The sequence below is a fragment of the Rhinichthys klamathensis genome, unplaced genomic scaffold (genome assembly GCF_029890125.1).
Source record: "Rhinichthys klamathensis goyatoka isolate OS25496 unplaced genomic scaffold, OSU_Roscu_1.1 h1tg000498l_1, whole genome shotgun sequence".
Classification (NCBI taxonomy): Eukaryota; Metazoa; Chordata; class Actinopteri; order Cypriniformes; family Leuciscidae; genus Rhinichthys; species Rhinichthys klamathensis.
This window is the reverse complement of record NW_026606981.1, coordinates 278,116-301,278: the sequence shown is the minus strand read 5'-3', so window position 1 is coordinate 301,278 and position 23,163 is coordinate 278,116. Positions and strand designations below refer to the sequence as shown.

At 39.0% G+C, this 23,163-nt stretch overlaps 3 protein-coding genes across 3 annotated transcripts; 2 read left to right on the top strand and 1 right to left on the bottom strand.

The window, feature by feature from the left end:
• The first annotated feature begins 309 nt into the window (after positions 1-309).
• Positions 310-10,184, top strand: LOC130072602 (major histocompatibility complex class I-related gene protein-like). Its single transcript, XM_056237784.1, has 5 exons — positions 310-477; positions 4,494-4,760; positions 4,853-5,131; positions 7,057-7,341; positions 10,099-10,184. The coding sequence occupies exons 1-5, from the start codon at positions 432-434 to the stop codon at positions 10,182-10,184; spliced, it is 963 nt and encodes a 320-aa protein (XP_056093759.1). The 5' UTR covers positions 310-431.
• Positions 10,185-12,651: 2,467 nt separating this feature from the next.
• Positions 12,652-18,173, bottom strand: LOC130072601 (major histocompatibility complex class I-related gene protein-like). Its single transcript, XM_056237783.1, has 6 exons — positions 17,992-18,173; positions 14,848-15,114; positions 13,923-14,189; positions 13,435-13,731; positions 13,152-13,265; positions 12,652-12,917 (listed from the first exon to the last, which is right to left on the bottom strand). Exons 1-6 carry the CDS (start codon positions 18,038-18,040, stop codon positions 12,652-12,654), a joined length of 1,260 nt encoding a protein of 419 aa, XP_056093758.1. The 5' UTR covers positions 18,041-18,173.
• Positions 18,174-18,213: 40 nt separating this feature from the next.
• Positions 18,214-21,302, top strand: LOC130072600 (major histocompatibility complex class I-related gene protein-like). Its single transcript, XM_056237782.1, has 4 exons — positions 18,214-18,412; positions 20,138-20,404; positions 20,510-20,788; positions 20,986-21,302. The coding sequence occupies exons 1-4, from the start codon at positions 18,364-18,366 to the stop codon at positions 21,300-21,302; spliced, it is 912 nt and encodes a 303-aa protein (XP_056093757.1). The 5' UTR covers positions 18,214-18,363.
• The last annotated feature ends 1,861 nt before the right edge of the window (positions 21,303-23,163 follow it).

The following is a 23,163-nucleotide window of genomic DNA, read 5'->3' as shown; positions in this document are numbered from 1 at the left end:
ATAGATATGCTTATAAATCAAGAAAAAAAGTGTTTATAGCTGTATTTATAAACTGCTTATTAATGTCTATTAATGCTTTATAAATGATGAATTTAACTGTTTACTCATGCTTAACAAATGATTAATAGCATGCAGTTATTATAAAGTGTTACCAAGTGATCATGTTGATCATGTCGAGATTCATTTCATGCTACCTTTATGGTTTTTTGTAGCATGAACATTTCGAATATATATATAGAAAAGCTTCCTCTAAACGTCCGTATTGAGAGTTTATCTAGAGCATCAGTGACGTCAGTTCTGCACAGTCTGCATCTTCCTTTAGAAACCGCTTCTTCCTGTTGATTCACATGTGGTGAAGACTAAAGTGTTTACAGCGCTCTTCGACAACTGCACTTAGAGAAGTGTGTCAAATACAAGGATTTTCATCCAAAATGAAGTTCATCATCCTCTTCATCTGCATACCTTTGGTTTACTCAAGTGAGTTTCATTTCATAAATTCGTTTAAATGATGAATTCAACGAGGCCTTCAGCTACTTCTGTGTATTGAACTCTGTGCTACTCCAGTTTTATTATTATTTTCAAATGGCTTTTATTTTTATATTTTTAGTTTATATAATCATGCTAATTTAAGTGATTTTTTTTAGTAATTAAATTTATGTGCTGTTTTTTTATTTTAAATATTGCTATTCAGGTTTAATTTATTTTTATTTCAGTTTTATTTTTAGTTAGTTTTATTCCTATTTTGAAATAGCTTTTATTTTTACATTCATAGTTTATATTTTAATGTAAATTTTAGTTTAGTTTTTTAGCAATTTTGTTATGTGCTTTTGTTATTTTATTATTTATATATATATTGCTATTTCGGTTTAATTCATTTTCATTTCAGTATTTATTTTTTTAATTCAGTTACTATTTGTAGTGCTTCAATTTGAACTTATTTCCAATTATTGCTAAGGCAACATTTCTAATTTGATAGTTTTTCAACTAATATTTACCCTATTTATTATTAATTTTATTTGATTTCATCTTTATTTCAGTTAAAATAAATGTTTTTAATAGTTTCAGTTGTTGAACTGACAGAAAATCATGAGATGTTTATAATCTGATTCAGTGCTTGCCGTTTCTGTTGTGAGTTGAAAAGCAGTTCCCTATCAGTCGGTTACCATGACGTATGTCGTGAACGACAAATAGGAATCTCTCTAGAGAGGCCAATCTACTTCGAGTGAAACTAAACAAGCCAATGCACATTGCGTGCAATCATTTGCATCAGCTGTGCAGCCTCGCAGCGCGGGTATTTAACGCAGCTGGTGCGATTGCACACTAGTTTTTTGCTTTGGAGCCAAGCACTTCGTATGCTGAACCTACACAGAGTGAAGTCTGCAAGCCTCTTCTGGACCTCTCCACTTTGGTGCAGGCGTGATAGCACAGCAGCGTGAGCGGTCTTCTCTTCTCTCTTTTTTGTTTTTTTGTTTAAAAACTGAGCAAAACAAAAAAGCTGTTTTCACAGCTGGTAAGGTGCGCGGTGAGAGCGCTCAATAGCCATTTTCATGGCTGGTAAGACCAACGCACAGACAGGTACACATTCCTGTCCGTGTTTGCGGTGACCGTTCCCTAGCTAAGGTATACACGTGTATCCCGCCAGTGGAGCGGGCCGTTGCTATACGACAAGCTCCGGTTCCTCAACTCCCCCGTGTCCCAGACCGGCTTCTTCAGCGACGCGGTCGAGAACTTCGCCTAGCAGTTCTCTGCTGTACAGAAGCAGACTGAGGCCATCAGACACATGCTGCCTCCACCCCACCGCCCGCGGCTCCTCAGTCTGCTCGTCGCTGGGGGCGTCCTCCTGGGTCTGCGGTCGCTTCAAGCCATGTATGTCCCCGGCGTGCTCAACCGTGTGTCAGACGAGCTATCACGAGCTGTGCTATCGGGAGAATGGCGACTCCACCCCCAGGCAGTTCAGCTGATCTGGAGAGAGTTCTGAGAGACTCAGGTAGACATGTTTGCCGCCTCAGAGACCTCCCACTGCCAGCTGTTTTACTCCCTGACCGAGGGAACACTCGGCACGGGCAAATATGCGTTTTCCCCAGTGAGCCTACTTGCGCAGACACTGTGCAAAGTCAGGGAGGAGGTCCTTCAGGTGGCTCCCTATTGGCCCACCCGGACTTGGTTCCCAGAACTCATGCTCCTCGCAACAGTCCCTCCCTGGCCCATTCCTCTGAGGAAGGAGCTTCTGACTCAGAGACGGGGCACCCGCGTCCAGACCTCTGGAAACTCCATGTCTGGTCCCTGGACGGGACGCGGAGGTTCTAGGTGACTTGCCTCCAGAGGTACTTAACACCATCACTTCAGCACGGGCGCCGTCCACGAGACGTGTCTACGCCCTGAAGTGGAACCTGTTCGTCGATTGGTGTTCTTCTCGCCGAGAAGACCCCCGAAGATGTCCGATAGGGTCTGTGCTTTCCTTCTTGCAGCAAGGGTTGGAGCGAAGGCTGTGTCCCTCCACCCTCAAAGCTGTAAGGATTCAGGGCGGATCTAATCCGTGGGGAATTTGCATATCATAATTAATAATTGGTAATTAATAATTATTCATACATGTTTGGATTAGATCAGTCTTACATGTTAATAAATCTCCCGATAAGGGAGGATCTGTCATTCTACCTGCATGCGTGCATGTGAATCCCTGAAATTAACCACAAGTTGATTGCAGTTAATTACACGGACCATGTTTCACAAACAGGTAAAATGAATTAGCTCAATTGTCAGGATAATATTTGTGGGATCCACAATATCATCTTACTTTATAGGATTTCAGGAAACGCAATTCTCTGGCCAGAAGAATTGGGTTTCCCGCCCTATCAACACATACTCTTTAAAGTATCTTTAATTTGTAAAGCTTGTAGCATAAGTTAGACCTTTGGCACTTAAGGGACTTGAAATTGAGCAAAGAGACAGCACATCAATCAAAATGAATATAATGGATTTAATAAAGGCATGTCTACTTATATATTTACTACAGTACAGTAATATATATATATTTACAAACAAAAAAGACATAAACAACACAATAAGACATCAATGAACGAGAAAGTGTGTGAGATATAGAGATATGGATAAATTACACGCGTGAGAGCGAGTAAGAGAGAGAGAGAGAGAGAGGGTTACGTTCACCTAGACAGTCAACTTTCCTGAAACAACACGAAAACACATTCTTAATGCTCTGAAAACAGGGTAACCCAAATTTACTTGCATGTGGAAGGGTTCTCTCATGTGTTGCTGCGTTCCTTGAGCGGCCTGCATGGTCTAGCCGCGTTTTGGACGGCAGATCTTTTGTTCTCCGTGCGCGTGCGGCCCGCATGGTTTAGCTGCGTGCGTGAGCTGAATCCTTGGTTCCGTGGAGTCACGTGATGCGGCGCGAGTCTTTGAACAGCAGTCGGAAGTCTTTTAGGTCACGTTACTAACGGAAATAGTTCGGCTCAGGTCATTTCACTTCGTGGAAGTGAAACAAGTTGAGTACAGAAAACAGATCTTAGGCTAGAAAGTAAAGAAAAGATCCAGGATAGGATCTGATCCCCTGAGGGGACATCCGCGTGAATTACATGTTTCTGACGCGCTGGAAAGTTCAAGAGAGAGTTGGGCGGAGCCGCGCTCCTACATTTATCACCTCGGAGAAATCCATCCCCTTCCTGTTCACTGGGCCAATCGGGGAATGGATGTTGCACGCGGGAACCCTTGGTTTATTGTCCTTTGTTTGGGAGAACGTGCCCTCTCGTGGTACAGGGGTGTGTTCCAGGAGGGTGTATAGTTTAACAGTTTGAATCTTCAATGGCGGTAAAACCTATTAAAAATACACTTTACTTTATATCTCTGTGCATATTCAGATAGCCCGTTCCATGAGCATTTTAGAGGTGTCAAACACATCAAATGAAAGTCAAAGGAAAAATACAGAGGTATTTAATATGTATAAAGAAGGTATTTCTAATGTCTATTTATGCCGTGGCCAAACAAAGATATTTCACTGTGACATGGGGAAAAACACATATACATTTAACAAAATATATTCAATGGTTTTTATGTCTTTACCCATCAGAAATGTCCGTCTCTTTGTTCAGAGACATTCTGCGACATTCCGATGGGTTATAAAGTCTCATAACAGGAGCTTCACTCGTGTGTTGGGGGAGGGAAGGGCTCGCGTGTGTGTGTGTGTGTGTTACATTCAGTCTTTTTGGGTCTTTAGCAGGATGTATTTAGTTATTCAGATTCACCCTTTTAGCCCAGTCCTTACAAAGCATTACCATTGTAAAACAATGTTCGATCTCAAATCAGTTTCACAGAATTCATTTTGAGTGTTTTTCCAAAGATAACTAAAATACAAAAATATCTGTGGAAAAGTATTGATTTGAGATTAAAAAGAAAAAGTGAATGACTCGAACAGTAATTTGAGTTATGAAATTGTATGTTGCATTTGAGAGCTTCATGTCTTTGTGTTGTTTGTTCAGAGTTACACAGCTTCATCACCACATACACTGAAATAAATGGACAGACGACTGCAGGAATCCCAGAGTTTTCTGCTGTAACGACACTGGATGGACAACAGATCGATTATTATGACAGTGTCATAATGACGCTGATTCCCAGACAGGACTGGATGAAGGAGTTTGCATCTACAGAACTGTGGAAGAAATACATTGAGATCAGAGAACATGTACAGCAGATCTACAAAATCAACATTCATGTTCTAATGCAGCGATTCAATCAGTCAGACGGTGAGAGAAAATGCTTTATACTACATATTTAAATGTGAAAGATTGCTTTGTATGTTAAAAAAGAGCAGATTTTATGGACTCCCTTTTTTCAGGAGTTCATGCGTATCAGAGGATGTATGGCTGTGATTGGGATGATGAGACTGGAGAATCACATGGGTTTGATCAGTACGGTTATGATGGAGAGGATTTCATCACACTGGACCTGAAGGAGAACAGATACATCACACCTGTACAACAGGGAATACCCACAGTGCAGAAGTGGAATAATGACATAAAGCTGCTTACATCTTTGAAACAATACTATAATCATGATTGTGTTCACTGGCTGAAGGAGCTCTTGAAGTTCTGGAAAGAGGCTAACAGGATAACAGGTACCTTGTTGTTTAGAAATTTAATTTGTTTACCAAGTAGATCATACTGTATATATATATATATATATATATATATATATATATATATACAGGTGAAACTATAAAAAAATAGAATATCGTGCAACAGTTCATGTATTTCAGTGTAATTCAAATTAAAAGGTTGAAACTAATATATTTAGTATATATAACTATATACATATGCATGATTATATTTTCAGAGGGCTGACATTTCTGTATTTAAAATCCTTTTTTTATTGATTTCATGTAATATTCGAATTTCCTGAGATTTTGAATTGGGGCTTTTCATAAGCTGTAAGCCATAATCATCAAAATTATAACTTTTGCACAATATTCAAATTTTTCGAGTTTCACCTGTATATATATACACTCACCTAAAGGATTATTAGGAACACCATACTAATACTGTGTTTGACCCCCTTTCGCCTTCAGAACTTCCTTAATTCTACGTGGCATTGATTCAACAAGGTGCTGAACGCATTCTTTAGAAATGTTGGCCCATATTGATAGGATAGCATCTTGCAGTTGATGGAGATTTGTGGGATGCACATCCAGGGCACGAAGCTCCCGTTCCACCACATCCCAAAGATGCTCTATTGGGTTGAGATCTGGTGACTGTGGGGGCCATTTTAGTACAGTGAACTCATTGTCATGTTCAAGAAACCAATTTGAAATGATTCGAGCTTTGTGACATGGTGCATTATCCTGCTGGAAGTAGCCATCAGAGGATGGGTACATGGTGGCCATAAAGGGATGGACATGGTCAGAAACAATGCTCAGGTAGGACGTGGCATTTAAACGATGCCCAATTGGCACTAAGGGGCCTAAAGTGTGCCAAGAAAACATCCCCCACACCATTACACCACCACCACCAGCCTGCACAGTGGTAACAAGGCATGATGGATCCATGTTCTCATTCTGTTTACGCCAAATTCTGACTCTACCATCTGAATGTCTCAACAGAAATCGAGACTCATCAGACCAGGCAACATTTTTACAGTCTTCAACTGTCCAATTTTGGTGAGCTCTTGCAAATTGTAGCCTCTTTTTCCTATTTGTAGTGGAGATGAGTGGTACCCGGTGGGGTCTTCTGCTGTTGTAGTCCATCCGCCTCAAGGTTGTGTGTGTTGTGGCTTCAGGAATGCTTTGCTGCATACCTCGGTTGTAACGAGTGGTTATTTCAGTCAAAGTTGCTCTTCTATCGGCTTGAATCAGTCGGCCCATTCTCCTCTGACCTCTAGCATCAACAAGGCATTTTCGCCCACAGGACTGCCGCATACTGGATGTTTTTCCCTTTTCACACCATTCTTTGTACACCCTAGAAATGGTTGTGCGTGAAAATCCCAGTAACTGAGCAGATTGTGAAATACTCAGACCGGCCCGTCTGGCACCAACAACCATGCCACGCTCAAAATTGCTTAAATCACCTTTCTTTCCCATTCTGACATTCAGTTTGGAGTTCAGGAGATTGTCTTGACCAGGACCACACCCCTAAATGCATTGAAGCAACTGCCATGTGATTGGTTGATTAGATAATTGCATTAATGCGAAATTGAACAGGTGTTCCTAATAATCCTTTAGGTGAGTGTATACATGTATAGGGATGCACCAATACGGTTTATCTGCATTATCAAATAATTTATTGAAAATGGATAGGATCCATTTTTTTACGGAGAAACATGAGATGGGAGGAAACACATATGCTCTTGCGCTCTCTCACAAAACTTTTGCATCTTTTTATATCGCTCAATATCGGCGGCTGATACATCGGCGCATCTCTAATAATGAGTCACTGTTTGTATCTGTTTTATCTCATTGGCTTCATTAAACCAAATATACTTGTATTCATACATGTATATGATCTGAAGTATTAAACTTTTTTCTCACATTTTTCTCAATTTTTTCAGCTCCTGAAGTGTTTCTGTTACAGAAGAATCTCTCTTCTCCAGTAGAGTGTCATGCCACAGGTTTCTACCCATCAGGAGTGACACTTACCTGGTTCAGAAATGGACAGGAGCACGATGAGGATGTGGATCTTGGAGATCTTCTGCCAAATGAGGACGGGACCTTCCAGAAGACAACTAGCCTTCATGTTTCTCCATACGAATGGGAGAACAACCAGTTCACTTGTGTGGTGGAGCACCAGGGAGAAATCATCCAGAAGACTGACGAAGAGATCAAGAGTTACTATTGTAAGTTGTTAATACTGCGGTAGATTGTTTTTATGGTTATGCCTCTTCATTTCATAGTTTTCACCTGATATCACACTCAGATCTGCCCACCTGGTGGACAACACAAGGCTTTCCTTCCACCGCCAGTCATTTTACCAAGTATGTACCAAGATCTAATGTAGGAAAACAGCAATATTTAAAATTACATTCAATATACACATTGTTTATGATGCATATCATGTGAGCAGATGAACCCAGAATACAAATTCAATGCAACGCTTGAATGTTTCTTAAGTATTTTTCCATAGAAAACCATGATAGAGAAAACCATTGAGTGTGTTTCTGCTCGCTTGTATATAGTATACATCAATAAGATGAATATATAAAATAAGATCAAATACTGAATCTTTAAATATCACTGTTTTAGTACATTAAGGCACTTTATTTCAATATTGGAAGTAGTTTAATATATTCATATTTTCCGCATTTGGCGTTTCAGAACGTCCAGCTGTTTTAGTGATTACTAAAGTTTTTCTCGATTGTTTACACACATTTTCTGAAAGCATGCCTCATACTCTCAGAAGTCTACACACAAATAAAAAAACACACACACAATGGGCAAAACGCCTCAATTCTCCTGCAAAATGAAACTTTACATTCAAAACAAAGTTATTTCTTCTCACAATGGTATTTTGTTTTCAAATAACACACACAAACCATCATATGAATAGACATTTATAAGAACCAGTTGAACACTGATGTGCTCAATGTAAAACACTATGATGAATGGAAAACACTTCTTCTCCATTCATCATAATGACTTAGGCCTTTTTTTGTTCAGTGTTACACTTACTACAGACAGTACATACATAAGTGAGTTGTAAAATATTTGAGAATATTGTTTTTATACTCAGAACACGCAAATACACAGTTACAAATATATTTTATTTTTCCCTCAAAAACAATGTACAGAGTGTACATCCCGAACAACACAAAGTTGCACATACAGTGGTCTACATACAAAACAACAGAAAAATTTACTGTATACTGTTACAGTAAAAAAAAAAAAAAAACTATGCTGCATCCTCTCTTCTGTTTCGGTCTCTTATGCTAAAGCTCTGATTGCTAATTGTAAAACTGTGTGACAGGTGTTTGCCCATGTGACGAGTCAGTGTGCACATCTGAATGGCAGTGTGTTCCTTGTGAAAGAGATTTTCTGCATGAAAATTGTGCCAAATGCAGATAATTGTGTGTAGTGTTTTGAAAAAAGTGTGTTTTAGAACTGCAATCTGGTTGCTGCACGAGTTACATGTTGTGGTCATTGTGTCTCAAGTACCAGTATTTGTGTGTAAACAATTGAGAAAAACTGTAAAATACTGCAGCACGTGTTGTATATTATGGAAGCTTGTTTCCGCCACAGAATGAAAAATACAAAGGTAATTGCGACTTTTTTTCTCACAATTGCGTTTACATCTCGCAATTCTGACTTTATTTCTCAGAATTGTGAGTTATAAAGTCAGAATTGCAAGATATAAAGTCAGAATTGTGAGATATAAAGTCAGAATTGTGAGATATAAAGTCAGAATTGCGTGATTTAAAATCGCAATTGCGTGTTATAAAGTCAGAATTGTGAGATATAAAGTCAGAATTGTGAGATATAAAGTCAGAATTGTGAGATATAAAGTCAGAATTGTGAGATATAAAGTCAGAATTGCGAGATATAAAGTCAGAATTTATTGATACAAAGTCGCAATTGCGTGTTATAAAGTCAGAATTGCGAGATATAAAGTCAGAATTTATTGATACAAAGTCGCAATTGCGTGTTATAAAGTCAGAATTGCGAGATATAAAGTCAGAATTTATTGATATAAAGTCGCAATTGCGTGTTATAAAGTCAGAATTGCGAGATATAAAGTCAGAATTTATTGATATAAAGTCGCAATTGCAGGTTATAAAGTCAGAATTGCGTGATACAAAGTCGCAATTGCAGGTTATAAAGTCAGAATTGCGAGATATAAACTATTCTGAGGGGAAAAAAGTTAGTCTTTTCCCCCCCTTAGAATTGGCCTGATATATTCTGTCTTTTTTTCTCGCAATTGCGACTTTATTTCTCATAATTGCGACTTTATTTCTCACAATTCTGACTTTATATCTCGCAATTGCGACTTTATATCTTGCAATTGTGAGATAAAAAGTCGCAATTATTATTATTTTTTTTTTTATTCAGTGGCGGAAACAAGCTTCCATAGTATATGGATGACAAGTGCACAAAACTTGCATTTTGTCGACATAATTTAGTTTTTCTTTTCTTTTTTGATGGAAAATGGACAGGCCTGTACTGCAGCCCTATTATTGTTTTGCCCTCCAGCATATTTCTAGTCTTCCAAAATCAGTTTTGTTTGAGGGACAGACCAAAATGTAAGTTGTTATTCATTGCAGTGCACTATAAGCAAACAGGTTTGCTCTCGTCTACTGGATATAATGAGCCGACATTGGTGGATTAACTTAAACCCATTTCAGTTACTGTAGGTGCCCCGGCAACATTCGTAACTTTCATTTATTTTGTTTTTTAATTTGATATTTATATTTTATTTGATTTAAGCTTTATTACAATTAACACTTTTTTTTATCTTGTTAAGGACCTACCCAAGCATACACGTCCTTCTGTGTGTGATGGGAGTATTCATATTTGCACTGTAGTCCGTATGAAGTAAGTAAGTATATGTTTACATGTCTTTTTCTGATCTTTCTCTGAACTGCTCTTATTTCTCATTCTAGTGGCTTCATCAGTTGTAGGATGTGGGGAATGTACGGAGCCCCTAAAGGGACATGGTGATGGGAAATCATATGGGAGGAAAAATTAGATGTCAATGCTTTTGCCTTCTCTCCAAAATGTTGGGGAGTTTCTCTGGGGATCACAAAAGTTTTACATGAGAACCCAAAGTTTCTCTGGGCAAAGGAAAAAGTTTTACAAGTGAACCCAATGTTTCTCTGGGGAACACAAAACTTGTGAGCGAATGCAACGTTTCTTTGCAATAATTTTGTGAGAGAACGCAAAATCATTGAAATATTTTTTTTTTTCATCACAATGTCCCTTTGGGGCTCCGTAGGACTCCTGGCCAATGACACAAGCATTCAAAAGTCTGGATTTACAGAGACATGTTAATGCATTTGTTATAAATTCCAGTAAGGTGGAAATAAATATAGCCAACGCTTCACTGTTGAATATATACACACACGTGCTTCAATGCAACTGACAATAGTTAACGAAAGTTTTTTAAAAGTTATATTTTCCAAAAATGGTCATAGCCCAAAGTTTGTCTTCAAGCAACATTTTAGATAAAGAGATTGGCAGAACTTGCTGTTTTTACCATTTCAGTGTATAATTCCATGAATTGGGGATTTAGAATTGGAATTATGGCTGTTTCAGTGGCCATAAAAAAATCATGTAATCAAAAATGTCCTCATTTAATCTTTATGACATTACTTTGCAGAAACTAAAGTTTGAGCAGACGATCTGTCAAAATGAAAAGCAGAGCTAATGTGACAAATCTTTGAAGAGTTTCCTCTAATCGTCTGCACGTTCTCCAGATTTCAGTCTTCAGCATGTGAGAGAGCAGAAGATTTCCAGCATGCTTGTGGGACCAAAACATGTTTTTATTTTAGATGAAAAGGTCCTGTAAATATACATTTTAAATATTTTTTTTTCAAGTTGTAACTTCACTAATATTTTTTTTCCAAGTTGTAACCCCTGATTTCAAGCAGTTTAAAGGCTTTTATGATTTTAAATGTTTAAACATTAAAAAAAAATTAAAGAACACTTGCCGTTCTCTTTTTTTCAATAACAGACGACAATATAAAGCTGACAAATTTAAAAATAAGCATGTTTTAAATTATATAATAATAATAATTTAAATTATTGGTGCAACATCAGGTAAATTTGTAAATTTAAATGGTGTTTTGTAAAGAATGTGTGAGAAACATTCATTTTAATATAATTAGCAATATAACATTCCTTTTAATATATTTTTGTGCCTAAAATCTCACAATTTATGTTCTGAAGACTGGAGTAATGATGCTGAAAATAACTGTTAAACATAACTGTTTTCAACATTGATATGATAATAATGAGAAATGTTTCTTGAGCATCAAATCATCATATTAGAGTGATTTCTGAAGGATCGTGTGACACTGAAGACTGGAGTAATGATGCTGAAAATCAGCCTCTATTAAAACTCTATTAAAACTTTCTGAACTCAGTCAGAAAAAAAATTAGAACAGTATAGGTGTTTATTATTTAATATAGCACAAAATGAGGGAAGAAAGATACAAAATGTACAAACAGGATTAAACAAAATGTGAATACATGTTGATTGTTCACAGGTTGTCATACATTTTTATGCTTGTCTGTTAAACCACAAGATCAACAAGTACTTTTCAATGAGAAATCATCAGACTGAGGAAACTTAAACTGATCATCGACTCCAGAACACAGAAAGAAATATATAGGCCTACATATATTTCCACAGGAAACAAGGCACATAGTAATACACATATAATTACACATATACAATATGTGCATAAACATCTGATTGAGAAAATGTACTGTGATAAAAATGGTACAAATGGCACTGCTCATATCTTAATAACATATTACTTGTTATTTAGAGGCAAATAAAAATAAAAAATAAAAATTGTCGTTAATCAATATTAAATATTTTAATCTGCTGACAGTCCTAAAAATAATAGTTTTTTAGTAAAGATTTGTTGGACTTTGTTTTCTGCAGAATGGGAATTTTAGTTCATATATAGCCTAACAATAAAAAAGCACATCAAGTAATACCATTAAGACAATTATCATTAAGAAAATATGTAAACATTTTCTCATTTAGCAAAATTCAAAGCAAAAAATGAGGAAAAAAAAACAGAAGAAGCTGTTCCAGCATTGACGAACGGTTCTAAGAACGGAGAGAAATGCTTACGGTTGTATTTCCACTTGAGATTGGTTCAGTAGAACATGTGAAGTGACGTCGCCACTCAGGATTGGTTACTTGTCTGGCTACAGTTTCTCTGTAACATGGCCATTGAGCGAAGTAAACACAACCATACTCCGCGGTCGCTATTTACATCTCATAACGTCTGTAAACTCTTGCATTACCAACGACTGACGCATTGTATATTTGTAAAGAGCTCCGTTATAAGCAACACCCTGGAAAATGAAACCATGGCACGGAATTGAACGGTTAAGCAAGATTAGAGATGGAAGAAATGTAAAAGTATAAAGAAGATTATTTTAAGGATGTGTAGTTGAATGCTGACGGAAAAGAGTCTTTAAGGGTCTTTAGATGTTTCTTGGACTTTATAAAAGAACTCAGTTGTCAGGAAGGGTTGGGAAGATCCGTCCACCGGTGAGGAACTGTGAAAAGGAAGGTGCTGGAAATTGATCATGTTTATCTCTGAGAAGGAATCATGAGGAGCCGCATAACTGACTTCTGGAGGGGGTGTACTTTCATAAGAGCGAGTGGAGAGAAGAGAGTCCTGAGAGTCCTGACCCGGTGCATGTTTAGTTTTGAAATAGATGATCCTCTTCTTGCTGTCTGTGAAGAGAGATAAACAGAGGGGTGTCATGCTGTAATGAAATTCAAAGAACATTATCAAAGACACCGACATAATTCTTATAGGTTGATCATTTTAGAGAATAAAAACATAAAACAGCAACAGGTTCACATTCACTGCACTCTTCTTCATTGTATCGCCACACACAGAAACACATGTAAAACATTTGCACTTATGATGGGAATTATATCTCACAACAGGTCATTAGTACTTACAAGCTTTGAGTTTCTTCCAGTGTTTCCTAAGTACACACAGTCCAATCAGTCCAACAATAACTGTGATGATGACTAGAGCCGGATATATGATATATGAAGCATCTGATGCAGATCCTAGAGCACACAGAGAAAAATAAACACAATATACAATGAATATTGCAGAAAAAAAAAAGAACAATAACAAAACAAACAAACAAACCTAAAAACTAAAAAAGTAAATTCATGTGTTTGGCCTCTAAAATAAGTAAAATGTACAGTTAGAAAAATTAACCAGGTTTCTTACTGCTCCTCTTGGTCTTATTCACAGTCATACTCTTCTGGATTGTCTCAGTCAAACTCTTGTGCTCGACCACACAGCTGTACTGATCCTCATGAATGTCAGGATTGACATAGAGGGTAAGTCTCCTCTGGAAGGTCCCGTCCCCATTTGGTAGTGTGTCTCCAAACACCAAGTTCCTAGAATCGCTCAGAGCTTTTCCATTCTTTCTCCATGAGATGCTTGTGTTTCTGAAGAGAAAGCCTGTGGCGTGACATGTATAATAGTCTGGGTTCTTCTGCAGCAGAGACACTTCAGGAGGATCTAGAAGTAAACACAGAACAGGGAACAAAACTGAGAACAGAGAAAGAAACGCATGCACTTTCTACTTATCACAGTTTAACAATCTCTAAAGTTGACCTGCATAGATTTATCAAGCTGTCTGTTAAAACATGGTTTGTCTGGATCTGCACATGCAAGAAAGAAATAATCAGTTGGTAACTCTGATACTGTACCTGTAGCTTTAGACACATGCAAGAACTCCTTCAGCCAGTAAACACACACACGATCGTAGTATTCTTTCAGATATCTAAGTTGTGTTCTGTCATTATTCCACTTCATGACTGTAGGATGGGCCTGTGGTACAGACGCAGTGTATCTGTTCTCCTTCAGGTCCAGTGAGATGAAATCCTCTCCATCATAACCGTACTGATCAAACCCATGTGAATCTCCAGTCTCATCATCCCAATCACAGCCATACATCCTCTGATACGTATGAAGACCTAAAGAAGAAAGAGTGGAATGCTGTTCTTTGTTTTTTTAATGTTCAAACTAATCCTTTGTTGTTTATACATGTAGTATAAGAAAGGGATGATGTACATATGAACCCTTCAGAGTGATACAAGACTCCTCTTGATCACCCTGTCGGGGTTTATTCTGCGATAACAACTGACTGGATATACACTATCCTCCTTATTACCAGAGGTTGAACGACTTCAGATTTTTTTAAGTCGACATTTATGCGATGAAAGTCGAGTCAGTTCCTACAGTTCCTAGCAAGCAGCTTTGAGCCTAGACTAACGAACAAGATGAACATTTAAGGGATATTATAATCATATCACTTATTACATATCTTCTCACCACATAAATAACAAATACATGAAAATCATTATTATTATCTTATAATCCATGACCAATCAACAAGATGAAGACTTGAACACTATTAGCATAATCCTCTGGTTTCATTTTACAGTAACTATAGTCGATAACTGAGGCTGTTTGAATGAAACGAGAGCGAGCACGTCTATCCGCATCACAAATACCTGGATGAGCGACTTATTATCTGGGTAATTATCTTGAATAACAGACCTCAGAATGTCACGACTGACCAATCAGAATCAAGCATTTTTGACAGCCGCGTAATAAAGCATTTTAACTCACCGTGTGACTGAGTGAATGTTTCCATTAGAACATCAATGTTGATTTTGTAGATCTGCTGTTGTTTTTCTCTGATATCAATGTATTCCTTCCACGTGTGTGTAGAAGCAAACTTCTTCATCCAGTCTTGTTTGAGAATCAGCTTCTTTATGTTACTGTCATAATAATCGATCTGATGATCATCCAGTGTCGTTACAGCAGAAAACTCTGGAGTTCCTGCAGCCGTCTGTCCGTTTATTTCAGTGTATGTGGTCATAAACCTGTGTAACTCTGAAAAAAACATTGAACACACAATCAACATCACAAAAACACCACCACAAAGCTCCCAAACACTGTTCAACACCACATACAGTGTCATAAATCAAATTACTATTTGACACCAACTTTCGACATTAAAATTCGTATTTTTTTTAATAGAATATTGCAGTGTCGCGAGACTGGAGACGAGGACTGAGGAAACGAGCGGCTGAAGGCCTGAATCTGACTAAAGCGTTTGCCAAGAAGACGCCATTCTCAAACTCACTCACATTCACAGCACTGGAGAAACAGCTCGGTAACTATTGTAACCCTCGTTCCCTGAAGGAGGGAACGGGAGACGTAACGTCGACGTGACAACGTAATTGGGATCGCCTTGAGAGACCAATCTACTTCGAGAGTATTAAAACGAGTCAATGCATATTGGCATGCGATAATTGCATCAGCTGCTCTGCTTGCAGCGCGAGCATATAACGAGCAGCAGGTGCGTCGCATATTGTTTTACACTTCTGAGCCGAGACGTTTTCGGCCGTACAGCGTTGGTCAGCAACCTTCAGGGAACGAGGGTTACAATAGTAACCGAGACGTTCCCTTTCAGTCGCTCACATTCGATGTAACGTCGACGTGACGACGTAACTGGGATCCCATTGAAAACGCCACAGTTGCTGCCACATCCAGGGGCACATGACTGGGGCGGAAGAGGCCTGCGTAGAGGGAGTTCGAACTGCTGTTTCTTTATAACCCACACAGTGGAACTCTTGGATAACACTGGGAAAGTGTGCCTTTCCAGGGGAGAGGGACGCTACGGAAGCCACATCCTGCCCGAAGGGAGGTAACATGTGGAGATACACATATGGACTGGCTGGAAGGGGCAGTGCAACATATGGAATGTCACTGGGGTGGCTCCAGCCTGAGAAGGGGGAGGCTAAACCGGACCGTGACGGCAGCACGGACTCTGCCAAGGGAAAGACTCGGGCTCACCGCAGGGAGCTGGTCGTGGAAGAATACGCATATGGGATCGCCGCATATGTAACCCAGCCTAGCACAAGTTACACAAGCATACGAGCACTAGGCCTGGCGTCAGACGCTCCGCAACGTCTGACTGCCGAAGGGGTGCGGAGGAACTCTACAGGGTTCGCCTAAGTGGGCCTAAGTTCGTCTCAAGGCGATCCCAATTATGTCGTCACGTCGACATTACGTCGAACGTGAGCGACTGAAAGGGAACTGTAGTTATGAAAAGTCACCATAAAAGCAAAAAAGCAAACCTTTATTTTTATAATATTCAAGTTTTTTATATTTTTCATAACTTATCATTATTATTTTGTTAAATTCATGTGGAACCTGGAATCAAAATAACAGCGACATCTTTTCTCTGATGACGAGGGCGGGGGAACCTGTCACTCACATATAGCAATAGCAAACCACAACCTTCTAATTAATTATTTAATTAGAAGGTTGGATCAGCACGCATTGTTCAACTGATAGAGTTAACAGTGCCATGGGAGGATGCGGTAGATGAGGCATATGAGAGGAAGAAACTGCGGTATGCTCATCTGGCCACTGAAGCAGAACAGCGAGGATGGGGAGTCCAGGTTTATCCAGTGGAAGTGGGTTGTCGAGGTTTTGTGGCACACTCTACAACCCGGTTCCCCAGAGACGTCGGATTCAGTGGCCAAGAGTTGCGTCGGACAGTAAAGAACTTATCTGAAGCAGCGGAAAGGAGCAGCAACTGGCTGTGGTTGAGACGGAAAGATTCTAGCTGGCTGTGTGCAGGCCGCCACGCTACGGTTTCGTAGAACTCTTGAAAACTCGAGTCTGTTGGTTTATTTGTATAGGTTGTATAGTATTTACAGTTATTACGTTCCGGTGTATATTGCGTGAATGAGGGGTGGTTGGGCAGATATTGTGTTTTGCGGTAGGTGGTATGCCATACGGAACCGTTGTCCACTGAAACTGCATATTAACGCACCAGTGGGGCTCGACAGCCTTAGTCAAACGGGTTGGCGCGTATGGTCGGGTTGCGGAGAGATTGTGAGATAGTGGTTAGGTCTCAGCAGCAGGAGGGATGTAGAGGTCAGTAAGCTGGGCTGAGTTGAGTGGGGGACGGAGGGGGGTGACTCTGGGACGCCAGAGTCACTGTCGAGCCCTCTTGAGGTGTCGTGGGCTAGTCGACGAAACACTGAGGACGGAAGGTGCCCACTTGAAGACCCTAGAGATGTCCCCTACTCGGCTCAATCCAGACAGTTGTGGTGCTGGTCCACTAGGGAGACCACACTGTAGTTGCTGCCATTGTGTGTGCTGACGCACCAAGTACACTGCAGTCGTTAACGCCGGACAGAAGGGGAGCCATACCACCATATGGAAAGAAGTGTAAATGGATGGAGAAGCATAGTTTACTGTAAAGCTACGTCTAAGTGTTGCTTATCTTGGCGAAAGCCGAGTACAAATCAGCATGAAGTTTTAACATCTACTCTCGTGTAATGGAAATCATTTATAAAGATAAACATCCTTCACAGAACCGTGTACACCTATGGCAAGCCTGTTCTTTCATTTACAGTAAAATGTGCATAACTTTCAGTCGAGTCGAGTGTCTCAGATTTTGCAGTTTAAATAGACCTGCCTGCGTGAGACAAATACACTTCATTGGAAAATACTGAAATGATTTCAGTGCAGCTTCAACAAAAATCCTGCTTTTCAGCGCACAAAGGCTCAGCAAGCACTAAATCTGTTAACTAGTTCTAGCCTGGTTATTATAAAAGATGTTTGAGAAAATATTACATAGCCTATCAGATTTGAAACATCTTATTTTCTGTCAGTTCAACACACGGAAGCAGCTGAAGGCCTTGTTGACAGAGAATTCATCGTTTAAACAACTTAATAAATGAAACTCACCTGAGTAAACCAAAGGTACGCAGATGAAGAAAATAATGAACTTCTTCATTATGTATGAAAATCCATGTATTTGACACACAATTCTTTAAGTGTAGTTGTTGAAGAGCGCTGTAAAAACGCTTTAGCCTTTGCTACATCTCTGATTCAACAGGTAAAACCAGTTACTGAACTGACGTCACTGCAGCTCGAGAGAAACAGCCTCAATGCGGAAGTTTAGGGAGGAAACTTTAACTCAAAAGTTGTTGTGACTCGCTCAATAACTGGGTTTTCCTGTTGATTCAGAGATGTAGCAAAAGCTAAAGCGTTTTTACAGCGCTCCTCGATGACTACACTTAAAGAATTGTGTGTCAAATACTAGGATTTTTATCTATAATGAAGAAGTTCATCATTTTCTTCCTCTGCGTGCCTTTGGTTTACTCAGGTGAGTTTCATTTATTAAGTTGTTTAAACGATGAATTCTCTGTCAACAAGGCCTTTAGCTGCTTCCGTGTGTTGAACTGACAGAAAATCATGAGATGACATGGGGTTATTTTATTATTTTATAATGTTTCCTGGGTTGCCCTTATAATGTTAGTATGTTTTTTAGATCAAAAATAGTCATAATTTAGAAATAAAAGGCATTTTTCCTATAGCCTGATTTTAGCCTCTGATTTGAACGCTCTGTTTGAAGGGGCGTGTCTCTGTGGGATTCAGTGTAGCCAGCCACTGCTGTGATTGGCTGTGGGATTCAGTGTAGCCAGCCACTACTGTGATTGGCTGACATGCTTGCATATGAAATAGCTACATATTACATGTGAAACTCTCTCGAATACTTTTACTACAGCTATTGTACGTTTTTACTACTACAGCTATCGAGATTAACGAATCGTGAGAAGTTTTTAAAGTATTTAGATTTATTCCCATCACATAAAATGTTGCCGTGATGAGCATTGAGCAAGCAGATGACAGTCTGTTGATGGCGAGAATGAAGATCTTATCATTGCAACTCAGTTTCTGCACTCTCTAATGCTTTCACCAATGCAAACACGATGATGTAAATACAGTAAGAGCTTCGTTGTGCAGTGTAACGTGCGTCATTGATTTCATAAAGAGTTGTGCAGATAAACTCGCGCTGTGTGGAAAGATTGTTCTTTGATCGCTTTCTGTATTATTTGTTCACAATTTAAGATTATTTTCATCCTACTAAAAGAAATGATGTGAAGTTGATATTTTAGTCACTGGCTTGACTTACTGATGCATAAACAGTATTGAACGATTTTGAGAGAAAGATTACCTGTCTGAACTTGAACAATTAGCCTACACATCAGAAATTGTTGCTTGGTAGCTCGATCGATTTATTTTAGACGTTCATCGAGGCCAGCTCTGTATTGGCCCAAGTTGAGGAAACAGTCGTCGGTGAAATGTTCTTTGGACCATACAAAACTTTGGGAAGTTGTGTCAGCACATTTCCAGAGAAAATAAAATTAACCCATTGTTTCTTCAGAGGCTCAGATGAAGGAACTTAAAAATACTTGTGTGTTCATTTGTACATCCAAACACTGATCAACTGCCATGCTTCGCTCGTTTGCAAGCCATGATATCTCTCGAGGAAAAACTCAAATAGTGCTCACGTGTACCTAACGTTACTTCCTAGCTCATTTTCTCATGGGCGAGCCAAATTCTCGGGGCGGGCAAAGCAGAGAAAGGGGAGGTTACCTTTCCTCCGTATGACGTCATAAGGAGGGGATTCAAGATCAGCGCGTCTGAGCTTTCATTTTCTCAAAGGGAGAGAAAGATATAGCCAAAGCTCGGTTTACACCGATTGAAATTTCTAGCCACTGGGGGACCATATACAGGCTAGGGGAACTCATATTAATGTTATAAATGTTAAAAAACCTCAGAAAGTGAAAATTTCACGTCAGGGGACCTTTAAATAGAAATTAGATTTGGTAAAATTGCTAAGGTAAAGATCAGAACTGGATTCACACTCAGAAAATGTGTTTAATGAGTGAAACCTAAGGATTGTTTTCAATGGGATTAGGGTCTCAAATTCAATCAATATTTATTTGAATAGCGGTATTTTATAATTATTTGATTTATATCATTGTATGGTCTTTAGCTGTTTTGGATATCTTTATGTCTTGTGTTTTGTTCAATGTTTGTTCAGGAATGCACAGCTTCATCACCACTTACACTGAAATAAATGGACAGACGACTGCAGGAATCCCAGAGTTTTCTGCTGTAACGACACTGGATGGACAACAGATCGATTATTATGACAGTAACATAAAGAAGCTGATTCTCAAACAGGACTGGATGAAGGAGTTTGCATCTACATACATGTGGAAGGTCTACACTGATATCAGAGAAAAACAACAGCAGATCTACAAAATCTACATTCATGTTCTAATGGAGACATTCAATCAGTCACACGGTGAGAGAAAAAACATTATACTACATTAAAATGTCAAAGACCTTGTACATTAAAAAAGAGCACATGTTGTATTTTTTCTCTCTTCCACCCCATAATCTTCTTCAGGTCTTCATGCGTATCAGAGGATGTATGGATGTGAATGGGATGATGAGACTGGAGACTCACATGGGTTTGATCAGTACGGTTATGATGGAGAGGATTTCATCTCACTGGACCTGAAGGAGAACAGATACACTGCGTCTGCACAACAGGCAACAACCACAGCGATGATGTGGAATAATGATAAAACACAGCTGGAATTTCTGAAACAATACTTGCGATATGAGTGCGTTACCTGGCTGAAAGAGTTATTGATGTTAAGGAAAGCAGATTTAGAGAGAAGAGGTACTTTGTTGTAAAGAAATGTACTTTGTTCAATGAGTATATTTTTTTTTTATTATGAGTCATTAATGTCTTTCTTTTCTCATGCATTGCTTCATAAAAACTAAGCACAATTTAATAAGTTAATCATATGGATAAATGTAACTGATCTGATTGGAAGTATTACATATTTTTCTCACATTTTTCTCAATCTCTTTCAGCTCCTGAAGTGTCTCTGTTACAGCAGAATCTCTCTTCTCCGGTAGTGTGTCATGCCACAGGTTTCTACCCATCAGGAGTGAGCATTACCTGGTTAAGAAATGGAGTGAATCACTATAATGATGTGGAACTAGGAGAGCTTCTGCCAAATGAGGACGGGACCTTCCAGAGAAAATCTACCCTTTGTGTTTCTCCAGACGAATGGTATAACAACCAGTTCACTTGTGAGGTGGAGCACGAGGGAAAAACCATCCAGAAGACTCTGACTGAGGATGAGATCAAGAGCAACAACAGTAAGCTGTTATTAATAATGCGGTAAAGTGTTTATGGTGCTTGCTATAAAGTTTATCCTATCCTTACCACATCTGGCTAATGGGCATTTGATCTGAATGGAGGGACAGAAAGCTCTCAGACTTCATTAAAAGATCTTCATTTGTGTTTCAAAGATGAACGAAAGTCTTTCAGGTTTGTAACGACATGAGGGCGAGTATTAATGGCAGAATTTAGACTGCACCAAAGTCCTTTTAGGCAAGTCATGCCACTCGGCCGCCATCTTGGCAACGCCTCCGGGCAGCTATTTCGGACTAACAAGACCAGGCTCCTATCTAAATGAATGGGCAGAGAGTCAGAACTGCAGTTTCACTGGTCACCGGGACATAAAAACTGCATGTATAGAAACAGCAGTAAAATATGATCAAAATCGCTGAAAAAGTTTGATGACTTTGCCCCAAAATAAGGTTTAAAACGCCTTTTTGCCCACAGGTTATACGTTTACTACGCATGCGCATGTCGCATACGTTTACTACGCATGTCGCAAACATCAACTGTGCGCATGCGTCAGTGGAACCAGACGATAGGCTTACATGTTTCCCGGCTTGAATATGAGGCAAATGTAAAGCGCTTTGGTGGCCATTGGGTCTGTGAAAGCACTATATAAATGCAGTCCATTTACCATTTGACTGTTAAAAGCAGACGATTGGCTTTCCAGGGGGAGGGGCGGGACATGTGCATACAACCGCCATCTTTGGCGTTACGGGTTTTCCCTATATAGTTGTATTGAGGATTGAGGAAGTGGCATGTCTCTATATACATTGTCTCTGACTGTACTAACTCTTTAAGATCACACTGGGCAAATCTATTAAATAGATATTTTTTCAATCAAAATTGCACGTTATAAGGGATAGTTCACCTGAAAATCTACTCATTCTGGATACTCCATCTGGCGCGTGCAATGATGACGCAGATTCTCTGTGACCAATCAGCAGTCGGCATTGTTTTCACGTCACATTTTAGTATCGGCTTAGCTCGCCTCAGCTCGCTTAGAACCTCGCCGGAGGTGGTACGAAAAAAAGTACCCGAAAGCAGGTACAGGTACAACTTTTACACAGTGGAAAACCAAACAAAGGCGAGTCGAGTCGAGTCGAGCCGAGCCGAGCCGAGGCGAGCTGGTTCTGTGTAGTGGAAAAGCGCCATATGTGACTTGTGGGCTGTATAAAGTCTTAAGTAATATGATAACTTTGTTTGTTTGTTTGTTTGTTTGTTTGTTCATTTAAATGTAAGTTCATCTCAGTGCACTATGCAAACAGGTTTATTCTAATATAAATAAGGCACCAGGTTTTGGACTATTCCTCAAACATAACATTTACACGGCTTCAGAAGATTCTTGCAAGTTAATGTCCGGTTTTAATTCAGTTTTAATTGTCTTTCACCAGTTAGTAATTGCAGTGCTTTAACTTGCCAACACTCTAAAAAATAATTCAGAGGCTTTAAATATCACAGTATTAACTTTATTAACTTAATAAAATCTCTGAATATCATTTACTTGATGGTTTGAGTTGAACATACCAAAATAATTGACTAAAAATCCAAAAGTTAATTTTGTCTAAAATGTACAGTTATATATAAGTTTTTTTTCTCACTAAAATAATTTAGTATTTGACTAACCAATTATTTATTTTAAATAAACTTAATGTATTTGTGAAATTTCTATCAAAATATTTGAGAATGGAGAATTGATCTGATTATTAAACAATATTATTAATATATTTAACACACACTTAATAAATTGAGTAAGTTTACTCAATTAAAACAATGCACCCCTCCCCCACCGTCTGCCGTGACGACAACTCAACGGTTGAGTGAGCGCGGGCTGTTTGAACTCTTCAGTCTCCACTCCAGAA

Bases quoted from the DNA above. Each gene is read 5' to 3' on its own strand.
- LOC130072602 (XM_056237784.1), top strand. From the start codon at position 432: ATGAAGTTCATCATCCTCTTCATCTGCATACCTTTGGTTTACTCAA. The intron at 4,761-4,852 runs GTGAGAGAAAAT...CCCTTTTTTCAG, and splicing joins GCGATTCAATCAGTCAGACG to GAGTTCATGCGTATCAGAGG. The intron at 7,342-10,098 runs GTAAGTTGTTAA...TTCTCATTCTAG, and splicing joins AGAGATCAAGAGTTACTATT to TGGCTTCATCAGTTGTAGGA.
- LOC130072601 (XM_056237783.1), bottom strand. From the start codon at position 18,040: ATGAAGAAGTTCATTATTTTCTTCATCTGCGTACCTTTGGTTTACTCA. The intron at 14,190-14,847 runs GTGAGTTAAAAT...TTTCTTCTTTAG, and splicing joins AACATTCACTCAGTCACACG to GTCTTCATACGTATCAGAGG. The intron at 12,918-13,151 runs GTAAGTACTAAT...CTCTCTTCACAG, and splicing joins CTGGAAGAAACTCAAAGCTT to ACAGCAAGAAGAGGATCATC.
- LOC130072600 (XM_056237782.1), top strand. From the start codon at position 18,364: ATGAAGAAGTTCATCATTTTCTTCCTCTGCGTGCCTTTGGTTTACTCA. The intron at 18,413-20,137 runs GTGAGTTTCATT...ATGTTTGTTCAG, and splicing joins CGTGCCTTTGGTTTACTCAG to GAATGCACAGCTTCATCACC. The intron at 20,789-20,985 runs GTACTTTGTTGT...AATCTCTTTCAG, and splicing joins AGCAGATTTAGAGAGAAGAG to CTCCTGAAGTGTCTCTGTTA.